The sequence below is a fragment of the Saccoglossus kowalevskii genome, chromosome 2, assembly GCF_978046115.1.
Source record: "Saccoglossus kowalevskii chromosome 2, keSacKowa6.1, whole genome shotgun sequence".
Lineage (NCBI taxonomy): Eukaryota > Metazoa > Hemichordata > Enteropneusta > Harrimaniidae > Saccoglossus > Saccoglossus kowalevskii.
The window spans coordinates 5,433,339-5,458,438 of record NC_140642.1 but is presented as its reverse complement, the minus strand read 5'-3'; the positions used below and the strand labels follow the sequence as shown (position 1 = coordinate 5,458,438).

The following is a 25,100-nucleotide window of genomic DNA, read 5'->3' as shown; positions in this document are numbered from 1 at the left end:
CATTGAACTGCTTAGTAATGCCTTGTTGTTGCTGGATTTCGCATCAAGCGTACCAGTTATTAGAAAGTAGTTTCATTGATATCACATGATATCAATGATGACTAGGTAACTTATGATGTCACAAATTCGTAGAATAGAAACAGAAATAGAATAGACAGTACCTCCTGTCACCCAATGTTTGTTCTCATGTCTTGCAAACATGACCCGTTATCGCGAGTTCGTGACATCGCGATGCAATACCTAAGTACCCTTCATTTTATCGAGTTCGTGAAAATATTCACCATGATACACTGTTCCAACTTGTATACATCATGGCAGAAGGTTTTGAAAACGGCCGTGTGACGTTTTGTGTTATGAACACATCCCAGGACTTCATATAGTTATCGACCTCCACCAAGTGTCAAGGTGGTTACGCTTAGTTTTGTAGATAAGACCGTGCTTATCATTATCAGTAAAGCTGTTGAGTCACCAAATGTTCTTCAAATGATTCATCCTATAGCCTATTAAAAAATCCAAAAGCCATTTTTACATCGATGGTCGTACACTCAGCTGTCATACTAACGACGAGATACATCTGTTTGTGTATTCGAATTCTGTAAAATTGTAACTTCGGTTAGACGTCGCCTCTCAAGTCAAATTTCCGCTACTTCTGGTTTGTGTCGATTTAAAAAAACACAGAAGCCGCGGGGTCAATGATAAATGATATGATAAATATAAGATAAAAAACGCTTAATTTCAACCGTTCATGAATGTTGACACTTCTAATTTTGGCATATCAGAAATAAGTTAATGAAAATATAATAAAAATGAGCAATAAATTGTTATTTTGTGTGTTGTATTTTTTCCAAAGTATTATGCACGGTATTAATGGGAACGGCCGTTCATTTGTCTCCTTGAACGGTGACATCCGGTTATCACATTTAACTGATGTTAATAAATCAGTATTGATACTGCGGGTTCGACCTCTAGTTACCTTATTCTGTCACAAATTTACATCAAAGTAATCCTTCACATTGACATGGTACCCGATACATGTGCCAATGTCTCACACATATGACGTGGCATGCCATCAAGAAAACATGTATAACAGAGATTGTTTGAGAGGGCGTAGTGTCAATATTTTGAAGCAGCAGCGAATTATCGTGAGGTTGGGAATTTATCATGGGCATAATTTTTTATAAATAGCGGAAATATTCGAAGACGCTCAGCGTCGTTTTGCGTCACTGGATTCACTCCAGGAGCACATCAAAGAGTAGTCGTACCCTTCGTGCCAAATTGCCACTACTTCTGAATTGTGTAGAATTTTGAATGAAAGAAGCCGCAGGGCTGTATGAATAAACAAAATGATTGATCAAATGATGCGCATCACATTTTTATGTGTTGGTATTTAACCATGGTAACACTGATTCAGTTTTAATCATAAGCAAATGTACGTCATTACGATAAGAACGATATAAACCAATCAGGTCTCGTTACAAGAATCATATCATTAGTGTATTTACTATAAGGGTGGAACCATATCAAGTATAAATAGTACGTACGTTGTCTCACACTTGATAGAGCAAAGCACAAATGTTTCAGTTCCTGACCATTAATAACGCACCAGTAGTTTCATTTAGACTGTAGTGTCGCTTAGCAACTGAAAGATGAACAGTAAGGTGAGTTTCAAATGAAAATTTCTTTTATTAACATTGTAAGATGGAAAATATTGTCCAAATTACTTGCAAACCAGGAGATATACTGTGCTCATATACCTTTTCTTTTTATTATATTATCTAACACAACCCTATTTTCATAGATTTATTTGGTTCTTCTCTGCGTGTTAGCCGTGTATATCGCAACTATACAGGCCCAGACGGCAGAGCCAGTGATTACGGAATCTGTTACAGACGGGGACACCAACTCAACGGATCTAGAAACAATCGATACCCCAACTGAAGGTGAGAAAATTACATAAAATCTTTGCTATTTTTTGGATACTTTGTGAATACTGTCGCCCAGGAAAATACACACTTTTCGAGACTGAAAAAATCACAAACTGCACGGATTTTGTTGGTAAAAACAACCACCCAGTATTATACTTTAACTTGGTGATAAATCAAACGAGCTAGTAGGTGAAACTAAACCAAAAAATAATTTGTTATCATCAGGACAACCCTAGAGTTTGGAATACCCCAGCTATAAACGACCACGTCACCAAATATTTCCATGGTAACATTTAAATACAATATTCTGGTACGTTGTCTAATTTCTCCGTAAAAGACTCAAACCTAGGTCTATTATTTAGAAATAAGCGTTGCTCGCAATCTTGTCTCCAACTTTAGAGAACAATTCTGTCAGTGTGGTGAGAATTTTAGTAACTATGGTGATATGTTGTATAATCAGATGATTCGGCTGCAAACGTGGTGCATTTATATTTAAAAATATAACAAGGTATTTAGTCACGTTATTGTTTCTATTTTCGTCATTTATTACAGAAAGCACAGCCAGCTCTATGACTTCGTTGGTTGGCGTAGTGCTTACCTCCTTGATACTCACGTTAGCAAAACAGTAACCAGGCGACCCAAGAAGCCGGATATTTCAGGTGGTGGCACTGAGTGGATGATAAGCTTATCATCGAGTATCAATACAATGACGTGTGAGCATGTGACCCACAACGAAGTTATCAAGAATTATGATATGTATATTTAAAGACAAAAAGAAATCCTTTTGTAGAAATTGACAACTGTGCATCAGAGCTGATGACGTCTCCTGATAGTGACGTGTAAACATTGTGCATCATCAAGACATCACTGTGATAATTATGAACCACATGCTTACCTGATAGACATCAAATTGAAATGCTAAACAAATTTTATATATAAATATCGCTATATAGATTGTATGTCACGATATGACGGAACTGAAGAACACACGTAATTTGCACATGTTGTTGATCTTTCATATTAGGTATATTGTGCGTTTGCTAGACAAACTGTTAAGTTTATTAACGTATCCCATTGATACTATTTATTATTTTACTGAATAAACACACTCAATAAAATAGTTTGTACTTAATATATGCGATGTTAATTAAATCCCCTAAAGAATGTTGGTTTGGCGTATTATCAGGGGGAAATTCTTCTCCACGGGGTTCTCCACACGTGTCAGGGGGAAAACTCGTCTCGTCTCTCTATATCTCGTCCCCTTGAGGTACGGGATCGGGAAAGTCACTTTAACTTTACAGTCAAATAAGGCACACACAACGAAATACGTTTCAACTCTCGTCTTAGTCGATCTTTCGAGCACTCTGTAAGACACAGCGCCCTGGGGAAAAGTCCCCAAGACTCTCACAAGGCTGAACCAAGACTCGCCCAAGACTGGACTGCCTCAAGGCTCGCCCCTGGACTGGACTCGCGACTGCGTCTGTCGTGGAGTATTCGCCAAGACCAACTCAAACTCTTTATTCATTTTCAAAACTCTAACCAATTACAAAACAGTAAAAGACTCTAGGGCGTAACCTTCAATCATAAAGCCAATCACACTAAGTACTGAATACGTCATATCTTTTGATTAATCGTTCACTACATTAATAACTACGGATATAAACTGTCAGAATCGCGACGGTTATCTGGTAATTAGTTCCAAATCACTGAGCCAAATTCCGTCCAAAACTTCAAATAGACCTAAACGATGACGGACATAACACAGCAATTCGCTCGTAATCAACTAATTAAGTCGGTTAACAGATACGCGAAAACAAATTCATGACAGTATATAAACACATAGCAATTAGGCTAAGCATGGATGTTGAGTTATTGCAACATGTTTGTAATTAGTTCTGTATGAAGTTTATGATATCAGGTATATAATATTGGGAACACTTTGCAGTATATCTATGCGCATTCCTTCAAACAAATCTACTGTTGTCCTCACAGAGCTTACATTATACAGCTGATCAATTTATATACTAGTATCATGTGTGGCTATTGATAAATCTATTTGCAGCCAAAATCTTAACATCTGAAACGAACTTGTCCCACATGACAAAGTCGCTTAATCAGAGTTCATGTGTGACAGTCAACATATACAGTTATTTATATGCCTTAACGTGAAATGCTGGAGTTACAGAGCCGTCAGTACATACTACATGGGTTGTCGATATATCAGTGTTAAACTGTTGTACCACAGACCTTGTGGGATTCTATACAAACTGTTCAAAACTTGTTTATCTGCTCCAGTTGATAGTTGTCATGGCGATACATGTTATAACTTGTTCTGTTTGATACCCGTAATTGTGAAGTTTATTTAAGGTGTATGACGTGGACACACGTATAGTTAGTGTCGTAGCACTTAATGAAAAGATAACATACATTTTAGACTGACCATAGGTATTCCAGTGATTTTCTATACGGTAGTTACGTGTAGTATTAAACTGTGTCTTGCTATTCACAAGATATGAGCTAGGGTACCCTACCGTTCACCCACGAGATGCTACCAATAAATAGGGTAACCAATCTGATGAGAGTGCAACTAATTGTAATCGTACCTCTATTCACAATGTCCACGACAATCTGGCATATCACCATCAGACACAGGTTGGTTAGGAACATAAACATTGGCGAGATATACTAATCAGGATCATCTGAATGGTGTCCAACATGATAAAAGCAATTTGGTTTTGACGAAAATGTTGAAAAAAGCTGTTAGGACCAACATACAACTTTATTCAACTTTAATATTGATCTAAAACAAGATGCGCATACTTGCATAGCACTGTTCTGATAACAATTTTTGTCTTTAAAACCATGATCTGAAACATTAATTTGATCAGTATGTGAATAACAAAGTAGAAACATAACAGGACAGTCATAAAAAACGGGACAAAGAATAACATCTAAAACTTTTGAAATCCTGCCGTATTTGATGGCATATCCCGACTAATATAGAATGGTAGTTGTTGACCAAATTTTCTGTTTGTCCTATTTTATTGTGGTAAATGAAAGCGAAATCATCCTTCATTATATGAAGCAATATATTGCAAAACACTTTCACTATGTAATGCAAAGCTTTAAAGATATTGCTCATGTTACTGCAAATTCCTTTAAGCAAATACTATTCGGAAGTCTGAATTCTTATTAGTCCATCAATAAATTAAAATAGAAGCAGCTAAGTAACATGATATGCGACACCCACATTTAAAGTTATACATTGGGGAGAGGTAGTATCACACAGGGGAGGTTGTTGTTGGCAAGTAAGTGATATAATTAAATACTGTATATATTTTAAAGAGTTTAGAAAAGAAAAGAAAAAAAGATTCAGTTCAATCAATAGATGACCTAGTACGTCTGGAGGCTTTAATAAGAAATAACAATTATCCTTATCACCGAATTAATCTTTTTTGTGTTACCGGTAAATATTTGTGTGCAAAACAACCTGTCAGTGATATTTGTACTATAGCGAAGGGGCATATACACAGTAAATGTATTTGAATGATCAAAATAACAATAGCAAATGACAGACTTGACAGTCATTTGTGTTTGAGGGTACTGGTATATAAATATCTTGATTTATTGACTAAGTCATCAAAGTTATACAGCTTTTAAAATAAGCAGTTTTTACAAGATACTCTGACACGTACTGAAAACACAAATTCTTTAAAAAATAGAAGCATAAGAATCCACCAAATCTCAAGAAAATCCACTTTTTAACTTCTCTGCAGTTCATTTTGTCATAAGATACATTTTCCATAAAAAACAGAAAAGAAATCTTAGTTTGATTAAAAATGCGATAGACAATTGGATCTCCTGATCACCCCTTAAGATGATCTGCAGCTATGATACTGGTAGCAAAGAATAACCAAGAGTATGAACGACAAATCTAAAACTTGAATTCTTTGTATTTCTTGCTTGGCTTGTTTTCTTGATTTTGCTGTTGTTTCCTCTTTTTCTAAAAAAATAATATGTAAAAGAGAATATGTGAAATGTAGAATTTATAAAAAAAATATGCTTGAATATAATTTTAAGTTCTGAGGTATTTAAAATCTTACCACTAGAGGGGGCATAAATAGACTACTAAACTGTACAACTGGCTATGCAAAATCTGTGCATATCTAATCAACATAGAGAATGAATATCCATCCAAAAATTATGGAAACTAATGAACGAAATACAATTATTTACTTTTTGTTTAGCTGCATGCTCTGCTACCATATCACTGAGGTCCTCTTTTTCTAACTGATTCTGTTGTTCTCGAACTTTTTCCTCGTATCTATATAAAAGAAAAACATATCAAATTTGGAGTTACTCATCGGCAATAGAAAAACAGATTTGTAACTCTGATCTGGAAAATCCAAAATGGTTGAAGAGACTTGATCTCCAAACGTGAGGAAATTGTGATAATAATATTTATATGATACAGCAGAGTCATAATTATAGAAACACAGAAAGACAAGAATGAACTTGCTTACTTGGCTTCAATTGCAGCTGTGTCCATATCCAGCTCACTGGGATCAAGAGCAACAGCAACACCTAAATCTCCACCGGATCCTGGCATTAATGGTTTTTTAGTCTGATGAACAACGAAAAACATGATTTACTTAAAGAGAGAAGTATTATCAAATACGCAATGATCTAGACATTACATGGCTACTTACAGAAGGTGAGACATTATTAGTGTATATGATGATAATGATTTAGACATCACATGGCTACTTACAGGAGGTGGGACATTATTAGTGTATGTGATAATAATGATCTAGACATTACATTGCTACTTACAGGAGGTGGGACATCGTAAGTGTATGTAGATCCCATCATGGTGGCACCAACTGGACCTGCTTTCTTCTCTGGCAGTATGGTGTATAACTGTGGTGTCTCTCCACCTTGCTCCATGGCATCTTCTATCTTCTTTTTCCTGAGTTCTATCATTTCTGGTGTTTCCATACCAGCTGGCACTGATGTTATTCCACTAGGTGTGATCAAACCACTGCAAGGAAACAAAGCAAATCACAGGTGAATACAAATGCAATGTTTGTATTGCCCTGCCAGAAAAGGCACACATGTTCACTGCATGTAAACATTAACAACAAAATCTCACAGGCAGAAATTTTCATTTTAAACAAATAATGAAAGTTATAGTTAGTAGAATTCTCCCCATAGCTTTGAAAGTGATAGTTGGTAAGATTTTCCCCAAACCATTGAAAGTGGTTTTTGGTTGTGTTTTCCCCATAGCATTGAAAGTGTAGTTTGATCATAAGTACTGTGCAGGAATCATCTTAATTTGCCCAGTAGTAGTAGTGGTCAAAAATGTCCATAAAGGACAGTCAGTAGAAGTCAGTCACGGTCTTGTTGAATTGGCGGACCAGTTAGTAATAGGTAATTTTCATGTTTTCAATTTTTGTCAAGAATTCCTTAAACCCTGAAGCCGAAATCAGGGGTGCAGTTACTATTACGTAATATGTAGTTTATATTAGGAATTTTATGGTACCTTTTATTTAGAAAGAGGGTCAAATCAGAAATATGGTTAATTGAGAATTGCCTTTCAATAAAAAGATGTTTTGCCCATGTACAACCAGATTAGTATAATTTAATAATAACGATCAACGGCCAAAATTGATCGCATTTTGCAATCCCACATTAAAAACAGAACAAACAAATGCTTTATTGTTTAGTTTGGATATTTTGTTTGTAAGGTAAATAAAAAATCTTTTTTTCTTTGTTTACAGGATGACGAGAATTTGCCTTAGAAGTGTTAGACCGTCCAATGAAGTGCCCAATGACAATGGGTATCAATATTATAGTGTCGATCGAAAACAAGCTAGTTTTATAATTCATTTGAAACTTTGCTGTTAATATGCCAATGATTCAGACGATATAATTATCGTGTCTTATTCGCAACTTCACAACCCAAAGTTGCGATGGACCTCCTCTTCTTTTATCCTGAAAGACTACGTACTTGGTAATCTGAACATAACATATGGCCACTTTCCTATTAGCGATTCACCAGTAGCTATTGGCTATTGCTGCAACCACCTGATGGAAATCTGGGTGGTAGTTAAACAAAGGTTCAAGTGTGAACAGGTTTACAATAGAGTGGTCGGTGGTCACGTTAGACAGATGTTCTTTATATCCAGTGTCTTTGATGTGTAAACAGCAAAAGGACTGCACAAAGGTGGTCACTCTTTACAGGTGGCTGTTTGGCTGTATAAAACACAACATGGTAATTATTGACTAGTTAATAATACCACATATGGTATTTTGTCTTACCCCTCAGCTGGTGTTATTAAACCTGTATCATCAGGTACTTCATCCTCCTCTTCTGATGATTCTTCCTCTTCTGATTCTTCTTCTGATTCACTTTCTAACTCACCCCAAGGTGTCTTGTCAATGTCTTCCTCTTCACTAGGTGTCTGAAAAATGTAAATATTTATAGTCATTAACACAGGTAGATTCCATTCAGCCCACTGCTGAAACTAAAGTTTAACAAAAGTGTACGAGGAGGATATATTAGGATATCTTATTACTAGGGAGTTCTCAATAAAAACAAGTCATTGTCAATGACATATACATTCAAAGCAGATCATGACCGAAATGCACCTGCATATGTACAACACATTGTACTAAATCTGAACAAAATCCATCCATGCATGACTGAGATCTGGTTCCGGAATTGTGAAAATACGTGATTTTGATGCATTTTCGGCCTTAAAATGGCCATCATTCAGCTATTGTTAAGCGGATCATGAAACAAATGCACATATCTATTTGTGACATGATGTACCATGTGTGTGTGAAGTTTGAACTTGATCAATCCAGACATGTCTTGGATACGGATCCAGAACTGAATTCTTTAACAAAATGGCCGCCAGTCGGCCATTTCGAACTTGATCCGAAAAAAAAAAAGACGTGCATCAAGGTCCTATTATGTTTAATGTATGTACCAAATTTGAACAAAATCTGTCCATGCATAACTGAGATCCGCGTTCGGAATGGTGAAAATGTGTGATTTCAATGCATTTTCGGCCTTAAAGCGGCCGCCATTTGGCTATCGTTAATGAGATCATGAAACAAATGCATGTGCATATGTCCCATATAATGTGTGATGTATGATTGAAGTTTGAACTTAATCGGTCCATGCATGTTCGAGATACAGGTGATCATGGAAGCACGCACGGACGCACACAGGGCAAAACATAAGTCCCCGTTTTCGGACTACGTCCGAAAGGGGACTAAATATAGTTAGGAAGTTTAACATGTTACACATGCCCGGTACATAGTTTGAGACAGCGCCCCCAGTGTTAACAATGAGAATCAACAGACAGACACATTTTTTATTGTTGCTCAGACCTATAACATATTTTATCTATGTCAGAAAACACAGTCACAGAAACATTCAGGTCATTGTTTTATAATCATCATGAAATTAGATCATCTTACAATAATACTGATCAATTTGGAAATACTATTAAAGATATTCTGTAGTTAGAGAATTACCTGAAAATCGGAAGCATTTGTACCAAAGACATCACCATAAAGTGGTTTACCAGATTCATCAACAGGTGGTTTACCCCAGCCACCAGCATGATAACCAAAAGAACATGTCTGAAGGAAAAAAACGAAGCAAGTAATCATTTACTAAACAGAATAGAAAGACAGCTGTATAATTATGTTAATCTTTAAACAATATACATACTAGAAATACTCATTAGAAAATAATTTTTTAAATAACTTGTAGATGAGCAGGTACATGTATATGGCAAACACTGGTATCTTTGCTGTTGTATCTTATGTTTGAGTATTCCATGCAACACAACCCTGATTGCTGTGTGTAATATTTATCACAGTAGGTTATTTACAATGGCATAACTTCACAGTCTCTGAAAACATTTCTCTAAATTTGACCTGGTCTAGTATTGTGAATGAAATGCACATCATTGAGCATTACACAATTGCTTTGCTTCAAACTTTGGATTCAGCACGATTTACTTTTATTATTAATTTTTTTTTTCAAACATTCATCATCAACTTACCATGTTGACAAAAATTGTTATGGTTGGACAAATCACGTTTAAATACAAAGATAGATGAGACATTGGCTGTCCCTGTTCTTTCTAATGTCTGCATTTAAATACAAAGATAGATGAGACATTGGCTGTCCCTGTTCTTTCTAATGTCTGCATTTAAATACAAGTTCAACATATAATGGTGAGCAAAGCTTACTTCTGGTATAGGTGCATTGAGACCAGGAACTTTCAGATTAGGATAGGAGGGTGGTGGACCATAACGTTGCATTGCTATCAACCACGGAGGTGGGAATTTATGAGCATTCTGAAAGATGAACATGAAATGCATTAATTGATGCGATCATTTATTACATAAATGACAATTATTTCCATGATTAAAATACAGCATTTATCATTAGATGACTATGTTAATTTGCAAATTAAATTTTTGCTTGAGTATACCAAAAACAATATACTAAAACACAGCTTCATGGTGTAGTGCACACAAGTCATAGTATTCAATTATACCCAGCTTAAAAGTAAGACACTTACTGGACCAACTGGCATTCCAAGTGCTGTTCGAAGGTCATCAGATAACTCCCCTGGTTTCTTTTCCTTTAACCTAGTTTCAAACTCTTTACCTTCATAGTATAAATCACCATGAATAGTCATCTTGGGTTTGCTTTGCCATCTGAATAAATACAGAAAATAGAAGTATAAAATACACCTGGAGTGTGTTCGTGTTGTCGCCTTGTGGTGACAATGGGGGCGCCTGGCACCTGCCCAGTTTTTGATAAAAAGATAGCGAATGACGAAATTGATAGGTAAAACATGTTTAAGTGATTTTTTCAAACATAAAATGCAACTGGGCGTGATTTTAAAATAAATTTTATACATTTTACGCAAGTTTCGATCGCATAGCAGTGGACCAATGCGATCACGTGACACTACTTCCAAGGATTATTTTTCCTCTGGGAACCCTTACGTTGCAAAGGTCACTACTGCCACACCACTTGGGCACCCCGAGGGAGTGGCGCGAATGCACTCCTGTTAAAGTTCATGGTGGAATGTTAGATAAGTGACTGCATTGAATGTTTATAAGTTGCCTTATTTGCAAATGGCAGCCGAGATCTTGTGAGAAAGCCACGACTTGTTTTCTCAAACAGTATTTCATTTTCTACCACGTGGTGTCCACTTGAATTTATTATAAAACATTGAAGCAGAGCATTTATAGACACGTCAAAGTTAAGTCACGTCAAGTCAGTCAAAATTATTAAAAGACTGCATGCCCACCAGTAACTACTCCTGAACTTTGATCCACCAATAAAACCATTCTCACCACAAGTGATAGTTTTTGATTTTTAATAGTTGTAAAAAGTAGAATGTCATTTTTACAATCAACAATTGGGCTTGACTTCATCAATGTTGCCGAGTTCCCATCAATCACAAATATTTGTGAGTTTAATGTTGGGCATGCTTTTCGTAGATTATTAAAAGGTCACCTTCAGTGTGGGGAAACAATGTTGTTGTTTTTTTTAAAACAAGACCTGACAGTCGAAATAGCTCTGCTATCCTACAAGAACATTATGGTAGCAAAGTTGTTCCAAAAATATTGGCAGTCTACAAGAAGACTTTAAAAATATTTGCCAAAAATAGTAAATTGAAGGCACCTACATGCCAAGTATCAAAGCAATAACCTATTTTCCACTTAGGGAAACGCGCAATAATCCGAAATGTAAGGTATCCATGAAGTAGTAGTGTAGAACAATTTATTTAGTATCCCCACCGTTAAAGTCCTAATATAAACCGCATACGTAATAGTAACCGCAACCCCAATTCCGGCTTTGGGGTTAAAGAGTTCTTAACAAAAATTGAAAACTTTAAAAGTACCTATTACTAACTGCACTCCCAATTCAACAAGACCGTGACTGACTTCATTGTTTCAACCAGCTGTTCTAAAACGGCATTGTTCCTAATCCTATTCATTTGTTTCGACAACATGCCTAAAAATATTCACACCTATTTATTGTTCAGCGGTGATAAGATGTCAGACAGGCAATGAAACTGCTTTTGTTCTGGCGGCGACCTCTGTCAATACTCTTTCTGAATACGTCTGTGTTTCACAAGTTTTAGACAATGAACTTTTATCACCGTAAAAGTGTTAAACTAAGCATTGAAGAATAATTTATCTTTCGAAAACAAATAATTTCTTGGTTTAAAAAAAAATCATGCCGTTTTCCCATGGAAATCAAAGGCAAAAGATCGCACTACATTATCGGTAAATCTCTTCCGTGTTGCGTTCACCATGAGGTCGCTGAACTGTCATTAACATAATTAAATGAGCTATGTAATTTAGACACGTGGGCACCATCCAGCATTTTGATTGGTTAATTAGCGACTTGACCTATCCGATCAATAATACGTCACATGAGCATTCAAAAACATGGCGGATATCGTATCGGCTGTTTACATGTGACTGAAATCATTCGCTTACAGGGAAACTAAGTTGAATTTTACTTGCATTTTATAACAATTCAACGAATTTATTTTTCGTGCGTTATTGTAATCACTACTAAATAATAATCACCAATATCAACACTTCGAATCACTACTAAATAATAATCACCAATATCAACACTTCGAATCATTTCGAATCACTACTAAATAATAATCACCAATATCAACACTTCGAAAACAAGTTATTCACTTGTGACCCGCAGCATGGCCGGATCGAGCTACCGTTCTGTGATCATTTGCTACTAAGCAGTGCATTCGTGTTTTTATTTGAAACTTCTGTTAGAATATACTTTACGTTACCAAGAAAATTAAAAAAATAAATGCATATTACATTAAAAATACTGAGTATTTTTTGTATCATGTGGAAATTTTGTTTGATTGACTGTAATTTTTCAACATTTCGTAACGCCTATTTTAGAACCAAAATACAGTACTCATTTCGCCGAACCTCCCGCCCGCTTCCGGATTTCGATCGCTTTTTTTTCGCTCGCTTTGTTCAATTCGACCGCGCAATTTCCGCTTTTTTTTCGACCGCGCAAATCCGGAAGTATCCGCTCGCGCAATCGCTCGCTCGCTCGCCTGACAGCGCAACCGCCCGCATTTACAGTTCATTACCTACTGTTTCATGTACAAGTGTATCATTTTTGTTTTTATGATATTAAAATAAGAATAAATACAATCAGAAATTTATAGAACGACCGTTGAAAAAAATACGGTGGATCACACGGCCATGTAAAATTGGTAATAATACATACGCTTAGTAATAATGTCCACCATAAACAAGATCGAACCAAACATGTGAAATCAAATACGACACTGACACAGACACAACTAATATGAAATAAAACCATTCTATTTTTGATGGAGAGCGAAAAATGTCTACTGTAGAGTACGGTATTCGTTGAGTAACCGTGTGTCGGGTGACGGTTGTCATGCACGCATGGTTTGGGTTTAACACGGATCAAGATGTACATGTAGTTATGTTAAAATCCGTGGCACCTATAACAATTGAAGAATATCTGCAGGAATAGTAAGACTGTGAAAAAAACGACTGATCGATTGTTATAGAATGACCGTAGTGTACAATTTGTCAAGCAAATACAATACTTGCAAATGTAATGTCGGCCAGCGCCCATCTTACTTGTCCGAAGTTGTCGAAGCTGACATCACTGGAGATCGCGTTTTTTAACTAGGCGGCTGGCAAGCGGACTAACACGTTACATAAACCTGTTGAATTACAATTATGGTTTTTATGTTTGCGCCCAATGTCTCGTTATAAAATAAAGGATTCAAATTTTGCAGGGTATTCCGTTTTTTGCGAACTCTGGGCGAAATACTTTCATGAGCTGTACGTAGTTCACTTACAGCCAAAACAAAGTCAGCTTGGACATTAAGTTGTGAGAGGCGACAAAACAAACGCTGCCAGTGATAGATTACGTGAATAAAAGAACGAAATAAACGCAATCAAAGGCGCCGACCACACGCTTTGGAAATAAATAGAACGCGTTGCTAAGAGGAATCGCACCTGCATCTCGACGACGTCTCCGATCATGAGCAGGGTTTGCCGCGTCTTAGAAAAATTGAAAGTTAAAAAGGAATATCAGTGTCGAGGAACCATTCACAATGTTTGCATGAAAAATCCCACGCGAAAGCGTTTTTTTTTCCTGTTACAAACACTATGATACCTGAATCCCGATTAATTCATAAATATGAATCGGTAAGGGTCAATTTCCTGCAATCCTTCAAGATTAAATTTGCCTCCGAAAATCTTTCTAACGATGAGCTGGAAGATTGCCATAATTGAGTGCCACCATTTCTGTTCTAAGATTTATTCAGTGTAATAATACAAATGTTCACCCCAACAGAGGTGGACATACAGTTTTAGCGACCCGAAGAGCTCATTGTCAACCGAGGCGAAGCACTACGATAAAGACTTTCCGTTCCCTATAAATAATAGTAAGAAAAAAACTTTTCCCGAAATTATGAAATTCTTTCGTTTTGGGGGAAAAAACCTGGAAAAAAAACTGATTTTGACAAAATAATTTAGAAATTGATATTAAGAATAATTCATAACGAAATCTATTTCATATGTACCCATAATTTTTTTTCATAATTACTGATTACACACGAATATTACAGAAAAAAATAATTTGCTATATTATCTATATTTGTGCCTTTTATTTGTCTTGAATCGTGACTGAAAGGAGCTAGATGAAATTACAAACTATGTAGTGTGTTCGACAACTCGTGTATGAACAACAATTTTAATAAATATGCTTTTACTTGGTAAAATTACTGTATTTTTCTACATAAAAACAAAAGAATTTCACAATGTCTTTGTCATCATAGCGTTGTTGGTAATAGTTGAAAATGATACATCCACGTGAACCTGCTTATATGAGATCGAAGGAGTCTCTGTTTTCAACAGCCGTATACATCTAACTGCATCATCGCTAAGTTTCCTTGGTGGACCAAGAGTTCTGTTCCTTGTTTGCACGTTATCATGTTCACACAATCGCAGACATTATTTGTAAGGGTGCCCTTTGAAATGGCACATTTTCTCGATGTTTTAGCGAGTACTCCGCGAGTATATGGCTTGTTCTCACATCAGCATAATTTTCCTCGAGTTCACTCATCGCTTTCCCACATGCACTTCTCGTTCTTTGCTGCTAACTTTTTTTGCACTCTAATATGGTGTTGTTTTTGTCTTTCTAAACATCGAGTTTATTTTTGACATTCAACGAGATCGCTTGAATTTTGAATTTGATGACGGTTCGAATTTATCCACTTTTACAGTGATCAACATTGCGTTCGAGTAGAGTTACTAGTAATTACAAGCCTGATTTACATTTTTCTTGCGGTGTTTTTCGTCAATGTATTAAATATAAGTGCTTTGGGAAATAACATAATTATATTGCGCGAGTGAAAGAGTTTGGTGAGACTGTCACAACACGTTTTATTTATTTCCAACGCGCGTGGTCGGCGTCTCTGATTGCGTTTATTTTGTAATTTTGTTTTCAAAATGTATCACTGGCCGCGTTTGTTTTGTTTTCCTCAACAAATTAACTGTTTCGAGATCTCTTTCATTTTTCGTCCGGCTGCTGCCAATCCAATAATTCGTCGCCGCATGTACTCAGACAAGCGATTAATCGTCACAGTCATTATACTAGTAGCTTAAGTCCAATTGATTTGTAGAAATTCAGCTATGCGATAATTATATGTGCAGTTTTGTTTTGCGCACCCAGACACGAGCAAAAGTTAACCAATAGATTTTCTGAACTACAGCATTCGTATTACTTATGCAAATTGAGTAAGGGTCATAGTGTGAGTTGCGTTCGAAAATAACAAAGTGTCAAATTATTTTGAGCGCCGTTCGGAATAAATTTAGTCAAAATCACACACAGAAACACACACACAACACACAAATACTAGTACTCGATACATATCGCGATTGACCAGTTATATAGCTGCTTGAACTACACACACAAGGACGTAAATATGTAAATACAGGTCACAGTTCGACTTGCGTAGCAAACGTTACAATGTGTCAAGTGATTTGAAGGCGTCTTTGTTCCAAAACAGAGAAGCAATAGGCGTTGTGTTTTGAATCGTCATTAAAACCTAAATTTATTACGAATAAAAACTTAAGTTTATACATACAATGTACGATCATTGTTACTCCAGCGGTCGGCTGGCAAGTGGACGATGTTTCTGAAGCCAGCCATAGCAGGAGTGAGCGAGCGAACAAAAGCGAACGCGAGCGAGCGGAAAAAAAGCGGTCGGTTTCCGGTCGGAAAGCAGCGAGCGGTCGGAAATTAAGCGATAAGCGGTCGGGAAAAAAAGCGATAAAAGCGGGAGGTTGGGCGGAATGAGTACTGTAAGGCCTTTCACTCTTCCCCGACGCCTATTCAAGAGATTGTACGGTGTATTGTTTGATTTGTGCATGTGTTGTGGACAAAAAATGACCACGCCCATTTAGTGATTGCAATATGTACGTAATAGAAACCGCACCCTGAACTTGAGCTTTTGATCCCAATTTTTAAATTGATACATTGTAATATAAACTGCGGTTTATAATAGGACTTTAACGGTACAACTTACTTGAAGAAAGCATCGTGTAATTTTTGATAATCAATATCAATTTTGCCCATCTTTGGCCTCACTTTTTCTCTCATCTTTGATTTCATTGTCTTTGCTTCTTCCTGTAAATAAAAAAAGACATATTTTTCAATAAATCAGTAACTATACAATGTATCACAAAAGCACATAAGAAAATTCTTGCAAGGTCTGCCAGACAAGAAGGAGTCAGAATCACTTCCAACAACCTTTTACTATTGGATAAATAAAAATTGCTTGTTTTATGCATATTAAGACGGAATATTCACCAAGAACAGAGAATTGAACATTCTGCGACTATCACTGCTATTGCTCTGGCAGTTTTCAGGCAGAAATAAAAAATCCAATTGTTTAAGGATTGATAATGAACAATGATTTATAAGTTCTCTTCAATAACAGTATAACTAAAAATCTAATGAAATATCATGCTTAAAACTGGTTGCTAATGTCTTCATTGTTTTATGTATGTGCAGTCATTTTTCAGTTTAACAATTTTTTCTTCTAGCCAAATTTTTAACTGTATCTTGAAAAGTACTTATACATGCTATTCACACTAAAATTTCACCTAGGTGACATACATTGTATGATGACATACTGATAAAGAATGTAACTCATTTTAATGAAATAAAATATAAAGCACAAGAAACATGCATTTAATTCACATCACTAATTATTGTTACTATAAGAAAAAATGATAATGAAAGACATTTTTTCCTTGTATACATTTTTGTATCTTTTCCTTCATTCACATTGCGAGAAAGGCAAATATAGGAAATTGAATGTACCTGGTAATCACAAAACAAAATAATTTGCTAAAAACCCAACATGCATGATGTACAAGTTTTAATGAAATTGAACTTAACTGTTCATTGCTGAGAAAACCTTGTACAAGTAATTACCCACATAATTCACTCACAGAATCTGATCATTCCACTAGCCCTCATTTGTAGTTGTGCCAAGCAGGAGCTAAAAACAAATAAATAAGCAGGCAGGGATTGAATCTTACCTTCTCCTGCAACGCCTCTCTCATCTCCATGATTCCTGTCCTTTTGATGAAATCTGGCAGTTCAAATGGTGGTTTTTCAATACCCCTTTTACCTTGTAGGTACTTCCTCTTGAAACACCAATGTCTAGGTACTGGCACAGTGTTCCTTGTTGCCTAGGGAAGAACGGACATACATTTAAACAATTTTTGGTGATTTACAATGACAACAGACACATGTCAAGCACTTTTGGTATGAGGCCAGGATTGGTATACAAATCCAATTGCAACAAATCAAGTCAAATTCATTCATTAAGTATAACTTGTTATTATTAGACAGTACATGTCAATACTGACAATGTGAGCTTCGTCTGATGTCATTACTCGAGACTATGGTACATCATAGAAATATTATGCCTCACCTTCAAATGAACAAGTAGCTTTGGATCTTGTGCCGTGACATCATGCATTTCTACGACATCGGGTCTACTAACTAACTGCTTCAGTTCGGCAACACTCAATCTGTTCAGCTTTCTTAGTTTCTTTTTGGATATCTTAGGTTTGTCATCGTCATTTCTGATAACATCCTAAAAACAGTAGAAAATATTATTTTCAAGTATTGGTATTGAGAATGTTACACGTGCATGTATCTATACAAAACTGCTGAAGACCAACAAGGGATACAGTAACAACTATGTTGCAGGGAGTACAACTAGGCCAGGATAGCTATTTCTGACAAGGATACAAAACAAATTACCATGTTATTATATACCATACCTGTCCGATTTAGCGTCCCAGGGTACTCACCATAAAAATCATGTTTTCTAGAGGTTGGGCACTAAGCTAGATGAGTACAGTAATTAAATAAACAATTAACTTACATCATCACTATCACTGTCACTGTCACTATACTCTTTAGATGTTTCTGCCTTTTTTGGTAATTTTTCTTCATGCTTTTTTGACTTTTCCTCTTTTTCAGGTTTTACCTCATCTGTAAGCTGTAAGAAAATTAGATATTATAGATTTTACTACACTTTCTCTAAAATCAGTATTCATGTTTGAATCAATCAGACATAAAGAGTGATGACATACTATACTGTATGATCAACATCTTTTACAGAAACTATTTTGTGGAAGGTGACAGTAGTAGCAGTTACCTGGTATATCTAAAAACAAGAAAACAAGTCTTATAACTCTCGTCAATGGTACATGCACTAAAATGCAGCTTTTGATACCCTACCCTGAAAGCTTCAAAGACATGCTGAAAATGTCTGAATGCTGGATCCATGAAGTCTGATGCAAGGTCCTCTTGGATATACTCGACTTCTATGTCATCATCATCATCATCTCCATCAGCTGCAGCAGCGGATACAGCTACCTTCCTCTCTTCCTCCTCTTTCTGCTTGGCTTTCTTTCGTTTCTTCTTTTTCATTTTCCTCCTTTTGTTTTTAGACTGCAAAAAAAATTTATTTATCAGAAATAGTTGGTTCATTAGTTGTTAGAACACAATGATTATTGTTAACATGACAATAAAGACACTACCCAAAACCAGGGATTGTCGCTGATTTGATGTCTACCATTTTTTTGAAACATTTGATTTTTTCTAACAAACTTGGACAGTCCATATTTCACAAACTTCACTTGGTCACTAAATAAACAAAATGTTTGAGATACAGACCCCTGTGAATGTAATTCTCCAATTAAAGCGATAACAGACAGAGAAGAGTAAATGAGTACCAGTACTCTTAAAAATATGATACACTGCAATCAATGAGGTAACAAAAATAACAAACAGATATAGCTGACCAAGTAGTCATTACAGATAATATGTAAATTTTTCACCCAGTCTTGTGATAAATCAAAACCACTTAAAAGGCAATAGATATATCTTTTTTTATAAATGAACAAATTTAAAGCATTCAAAAAATTATAACAGTAAACACATTAGACTGGTTTTAAAGTAACGACTAATAAATGTACACCATTGAGTAAAATTACATACTTCTTTATTTGCTGGTTCATTTGTTTTCGTTGTACCGACATCATCTTCTATCGCTTCTAGGTCTTCAATTTCAATGTCTGGAACTTCACGAAAACTTCGCCCCTTCTCGGCTGCTTGTGTTTTGACCACTGTAAATAAAAAATGATGTCTTTCTTCATTACCTTGATGGTGATTATAGAGGAGATGGTTCATCTAAAAGACTTTGCCTTATTCTGGTTGTACCAAAGCTTGCAATAATATAGGGGTACCATCTTTATTGTATTATAAGTACCGTTACACTTTTAATAGAGGCACACATAAACCAAAATAATACATTTATTGTATGCTAGATCATTAAAGCACGACTTATTTTGACCATAAATACATTGCTGACATATTAGAGCAAATACAGTAGTAGTGAGTAGAAATTTGTACAATTATTTGTACATGTATATATGTGAATTATTTTATATTAAAAAATAGCAATCCATGAATAGATAACTTGTCTATCGTCATTATAACCACATGTCAGCTATTCTGACGACTGTAAAATCTGTATTAGCTGCAGCTTCTATTAAAATGGTACAATGCAACAGAGGGGATGCCGCTTCTATTAGAGTATCTACACATATGAGAAATGGTGAATTTTTGGTTCTCAAATATTCAAAAAGAATGGGTGCGACTTATATTAGAGATGCAGCTTCTAATAGAGGTTTTACGGTAATCACAATTCATATACTAGTAGTACAATAATATACAGTCATACTGCCTTGTTGATACAGGGCCATGCAAAAAAAAGAGCCAACCTAGTCAGTACCAGCATTGAATCTTTCTAGTATAATACTCACCCTCATCTTCAAAACTTCCTATTTCTTTTTTCCTGACATCTTTAAATGCTAGTACTTTTTCCAGTGCTTGGGGCAGCTTCACTGGCCTCTTCGAACTATCGTCATTATCTGTGACAGATGGAGGAGGAGGCCCTCTTGGAGGTGGTGATGGTTCTGAATCTCTCCCTCTTGGAGGTGGAGGACCATGATCCTGCATGTCTGGGGTTGGCAATAAAGGTCTTGTGGGAGGATGACTTACTGGTGGAGGACCTCTATTTTGTGGAGGTGGTATGGGCGTTGCCATCAAAGGCATAGGTGGTGTTGTTGCTGCTGCTGCTGCTGTTGAAACTGGTTGTCCTGTCTGTGCTGTTGAAGGTGGCTGTGGTGTTGGTAATAGCGGACCTGCTGGTGTACTTGGTGTTGGTAACAATGGTTCTGGAATTAAGCAACAATACCGTTATAAGCATCGCATAGATGTAAAATTTCCATCTACATTGTAGGTTAACTTTGTAGGGTTTTAAGCATGGAAACATCACAATGTGTCGTGAAGTCACTAGATAATGCTTGGATATATAATAGCATTACAAATACGTTTAGTATTGTAATTTAGTTGAAATTATTTTTAATTATTTTGTAAACTAAACAAATCATATGCACATGTGTGCTTGTACTAAGTAGATGTACAGCCAAGGTTGGGACAACACTTGAGTACCTCAGTCAATTGTATTTCACCACTCCACCATGCAACAAATCCTTCAATTTTGACTGATGTGACATAGCCTTGTCACAGTTATGTTTTAAAAAAATTATATTTCATAAACCATGGTAATTATGCATACTGCAATACTCACGTCTTGTCTGTAGTTGTCTTTTGTGTTCTTCTTGTACTCGAATCATTTCTTGTTGCTGTCTGACTTTCTCTTCCTCCTCCCTTTGTTTCATCAGCAATGCCATCTGTTGCTGTCGTAAGAGTTCTTCTTCTTTTTTCTTTTCTTCCATCAACTGCTGCTGTGCTAGAGCTTGTTGTTGCAGTAACTACAACAAATCAACATTGTTTTTTCAGTTGTTTTTCAGCCAACGATTGAAAAAAGTTATAAAAATTATATGCATTTAATGAATCTTCTAGCTAGCATTGGTATAGTGGAATTTCTACAAACAAAGTTTCGGAAGTACAAATACATTTACATGCTTATCATTTAATTTGATCTAAAATACACATCTAAAATAACAATAACCCTTATTGTTCACTTCACAAATTGGTGAAATTAAATGTCGGTGAAAATAAATGGTTTTACAATAATACAATATTTGCTGCAATACATGTCTAAGTGGATCACCAAAATAACTGCATGAAAGAAAGAGACTATTTATACTGGAAATGTATCAATTTGACCTGGTCTTCTATGTTATGGGGCTTCAACTTAGGTATTCTAAGGGTACCTTATTTCATGGCCATTATTTCTAAAAATGCCTAAGACAATTAATATGGGCATCAAGGCATTCACACAGCACCAAGGCAATTGCCTCCATGCCTGTATATTCTGGTGTTAGATACATGTCAATAAAGTATGGAAGAAACTCACTTTCTGTTCATCTGCAATTCGCTGCTGCTCTATCAACTGCTGCTGCTGTAAAACTTTCTGCCTTGTCTCTTCATCCAGCACTGCTGCAGCCGCAGCCTCTTGCTGTTGCCGTAGTTTCTCATCTTCAAGCTGTTGTTGTTTACGCTGTGCTAACAGTTCTTTTTGTTGCTCTAAAATTCTTTTCTGTTCACTTTCAATGAGCTTGAGAGCCTCTTCTGACTGCAATGCTTCGTCACCCTCTAATCCCTTTCTTTCACCAGATCCTTCACTACTTGGAACAGTGTCAACTGGTGGTTCCTCTGATTTTACAAGACAAGAAAAGGAAATTATCGTTAGGATTTTTAGATTGCAGTAAATGTAACTCAATGGAACAGTAATGAAAGAAATTGTGGATTACATGTGCGTGGAAATACATGTGTAGAAATACTCAAGTGAACTAAATCTCAAAATAAGGGTAATTCTTCAATACATGTGTAGAAATACTCAAGTGAACTAAATCTCAAAATAAGGGTAATTCTTCAATACATGTTATGAAGGGTCAGGAAAGTATAATTAGGGTTTAATCTGCTGTCAACAAAACATGAATGAATCATGATTTTTTTTTTAGTTCACACAATACAGTACTCTGTACATTTTTAAATATTCCTCATCTAACAACATTAATGATCTAAACATTGGTATTTTTCTGGCTGGATACTAACCTACACTTTCTTTGTTCTGCTCTTCTTCATGTTCATAGTAGCTATGTAATCTTGCGACTAATTCTGGCTTCAGACCTGTAATTACAATAAAAGATGTCATAATTATATTGTTTGTCATGATTATGAGATCTCACTAAAAATATAACTGATGTATCAGAGCACATGATAGACAAAGTTGATCAACCACAGTAGCAACCAAGATTCTTACGGTAGTTCTATTAATTCCAGGCAACCATAGTTACTGTCTTGACAGGGAAACTGACTGTCTACTAGTACTTGATCATATGGGTGTCCAGGCAAAATGCCTACTCACATGCCATGTAAAACTATATACATGTATAGTTACGAGCAAGAGTTTTACCAAAACCAGTAAAGCTGCAAAGTTACAGTGTATGTTAGATTACCATTTACCCTATGGGTAGGTAATGATTATGCAAGTGTGTCATAATCAGGGTTCTCCCCATGCTGGAAGCTGTCGTCTGGCACTATCGTTTTGTCCATGATGCAACAAATGCACTGGAAGACAAAAGAATGTTCAAGAGGGGCGGATAATCAAAACTTGGGCTGTATCATGATGATTCAATTCATATCGAAGACAGTCAAAAACATTTACTGAGGTATTTCAAGGTATGTAGATGTGGCAATATCCAATGCGAATTAGGTTGCTTCTCTGAACTGGTGATTACAAGTTCCAAGGTAAGACAGAAACTGGTGATTGTGAGTTTGCAAATAACACAGGACTCTTGATTGTCAGTTTGCAGAGTACATTTGACTAGTGATAGCGAGTTCGCATGTAACATAGAACTTATCTATATAAAGACAGAATGTAATTTTAAACATAAGTTCATGCATCAGGTCATGTCTCTGGTCACATCTTCAAAACAATCATACTACTACACCAAACATGTAACATAACACAGCAGGCATTTTATTCACGGAACATTCACAGTGCTTGCAATATCACATCTCAGGTCAGATTACAGGTCCGTTCATTTGGCGATAATTATATTACATCCACGTAATAAAACTTAAAAGCTAAATACTAATATTATTTGTGATATTGTCTTCGTGGTGGAGATGAGGGTCTCTATTTGCATTGTAAATAGTGATGGATATTTACAACAATAAACTTGCTTATATTGATTTTTTTTATTTTTGCGATTGTAGTTAATCAAAGACATTTTTCTCATGTCTTCGAGTTAATCAAACATTATCTGATGAAAAAATCATTCCAATCATAAAACAGAACACAAGATGGTAGTGATGCACATAGTCACGGACTAATAACTGTACTATTTACAGCTGATACAGTAGTAGTAAGTAATTTATTACAATACAATAGCATGTAATTATGTGATACTGATGTGAATGGGAGGATGATGTTATGGTTACAAAACTTTTTAATTCACCATCTTAAATGACTGATTATATACAAGTTTGTTTGGATGTTGTATTGAACAAATTAGTAGTACATGTTTTAGTAACCTAACAAATAAGACAAACTGATTTGGGGATAAATGAACTTGTGTGGACCCGAGACGAATCAGAAATGATTCCGTAAGACCCCTTCATCCCTAACCTGAACACCAACCCTAATACTCCAGTCCCTTAATGTAATTTAATAGGCCAATTAATAAAACTCCAAATAATTATAAGTGACCAAAAAAGGTGTACATATAATTGAAATGGAGGATGGGTACTGGAGGGGCAGGGTTTTGGTTTAGAGTTATGGGTGAGGGAGCCCTAAGGAACTCTTACCCGCTACCATACACACACCTTATAGGTATGTAGTCCATAACAAATATTTCATTTTTATCAATTAATCAATCAATCAATCAATCAATAAAGTATAGAATGACGCCGGGGAGAATCAAACACTACACTATGTGTACATTTTGTAGAATTACAGTGAGGCTTGACGTGGTAAAGTGATCACTGACAAAATACCTAAAAATTGCCGTTATAATTACTTCAATGTAGATTTAACCACAACACAATAGGCCCAGGAAAAAAACTTAAACAGAATATTTAATCTGCACCGGTAGTACCGTTTGGATTTGTAAATAATACTAGAACGTAATATAATATCCACAAACCTGAAGTCGAAAGTCCGAAAGAACTTAGCTTTTCTCTTAAGTCAACTACTTTAAGTTTCTTGAGTTCATTTATTGTTGGAATCATGGTGATAAAAAATACACATGCACATAACAGAAAGCTTCAAACAGACGAACGCCAAACGTACATATCCGAGACTGTGATGCATGCACTAGTTATACCGTGATGCAGTTCGGTGTCCGCCAAAATAGCAATTAGTTACTGTACATACAGCAGCAGTATTTCAGTTTTCTGATAACACTATTTTAAGGTGATTGTTTTTCACTACAATTATATATTATTTTCTCATTATAAAT

The 25,100-nt window shown here is 35.9% G+C and overlaps 1 protein-coding gene and 1 long non-coding RNA gene across 2 annotated transcripts; one reads left to right on the top strand and one right to left on the bottom strand.

Moving 5' to 3' along the window:
- Window positions 1-1,556: 1,556 nt before the first annotated feature.
- On the top strand, window positions 1,557-3,043 carry LOC100372431 (uncharacterized). Its single transcript, XR_438392.3, has 3 exons — window positions 1,557-1,658; window positions 1,799-1,940; window positions 2,478-3,043. It is a non-coding gene; the product is annotated as an uncharacterized LOC100372431 (long non-coding RNA).
- A 2,469-nt stretch (window positions 3,044-5,512) lies between these two features.
- On the bottom strand, window positions 5,513-24,994 carry LOC100373031 (splicing factor 3B subunit 2-like). Its single transcript, XM_085508256.1, has 19 exons — window positions 24,786-24,994; window positions 22,690-22,764; window positions 21,989-22,287; window positions 21,257-21,440; window positions 20,427-20,840; window positions 19,600-19,727; window positions 18,838-19,050; window positions 18,479-18,595; window positions 18,020-18,184; window positions 17,622-17,774; window positions 16,601-16,701; window positions 10,535-10,673; window positions 10,200-10,307; window positions 9,474-9,581; window positions 8,247-8,389; window positions 6,759-6,966; window positions 6,449-6,549; window positions 6,162-6,249; window positions 5,513-5,928 (listed from the first exon to the last, which is right to left on the bottom strand). Exons 1-19 carry the CDS (start codon window positions 24,868-24,870, stop codon window positions 5,860-5,862), a joined length of 2,898 nt encoding a protein of 965 aa, XP_085364382.1. The 5' UTR covers window positions 24,871-24,994; the 3' UTR covers window positions 5,513-5,859.
- Between the last annotated feature and the right edge of the window lie 106 nt (window positions 24,995-25,100).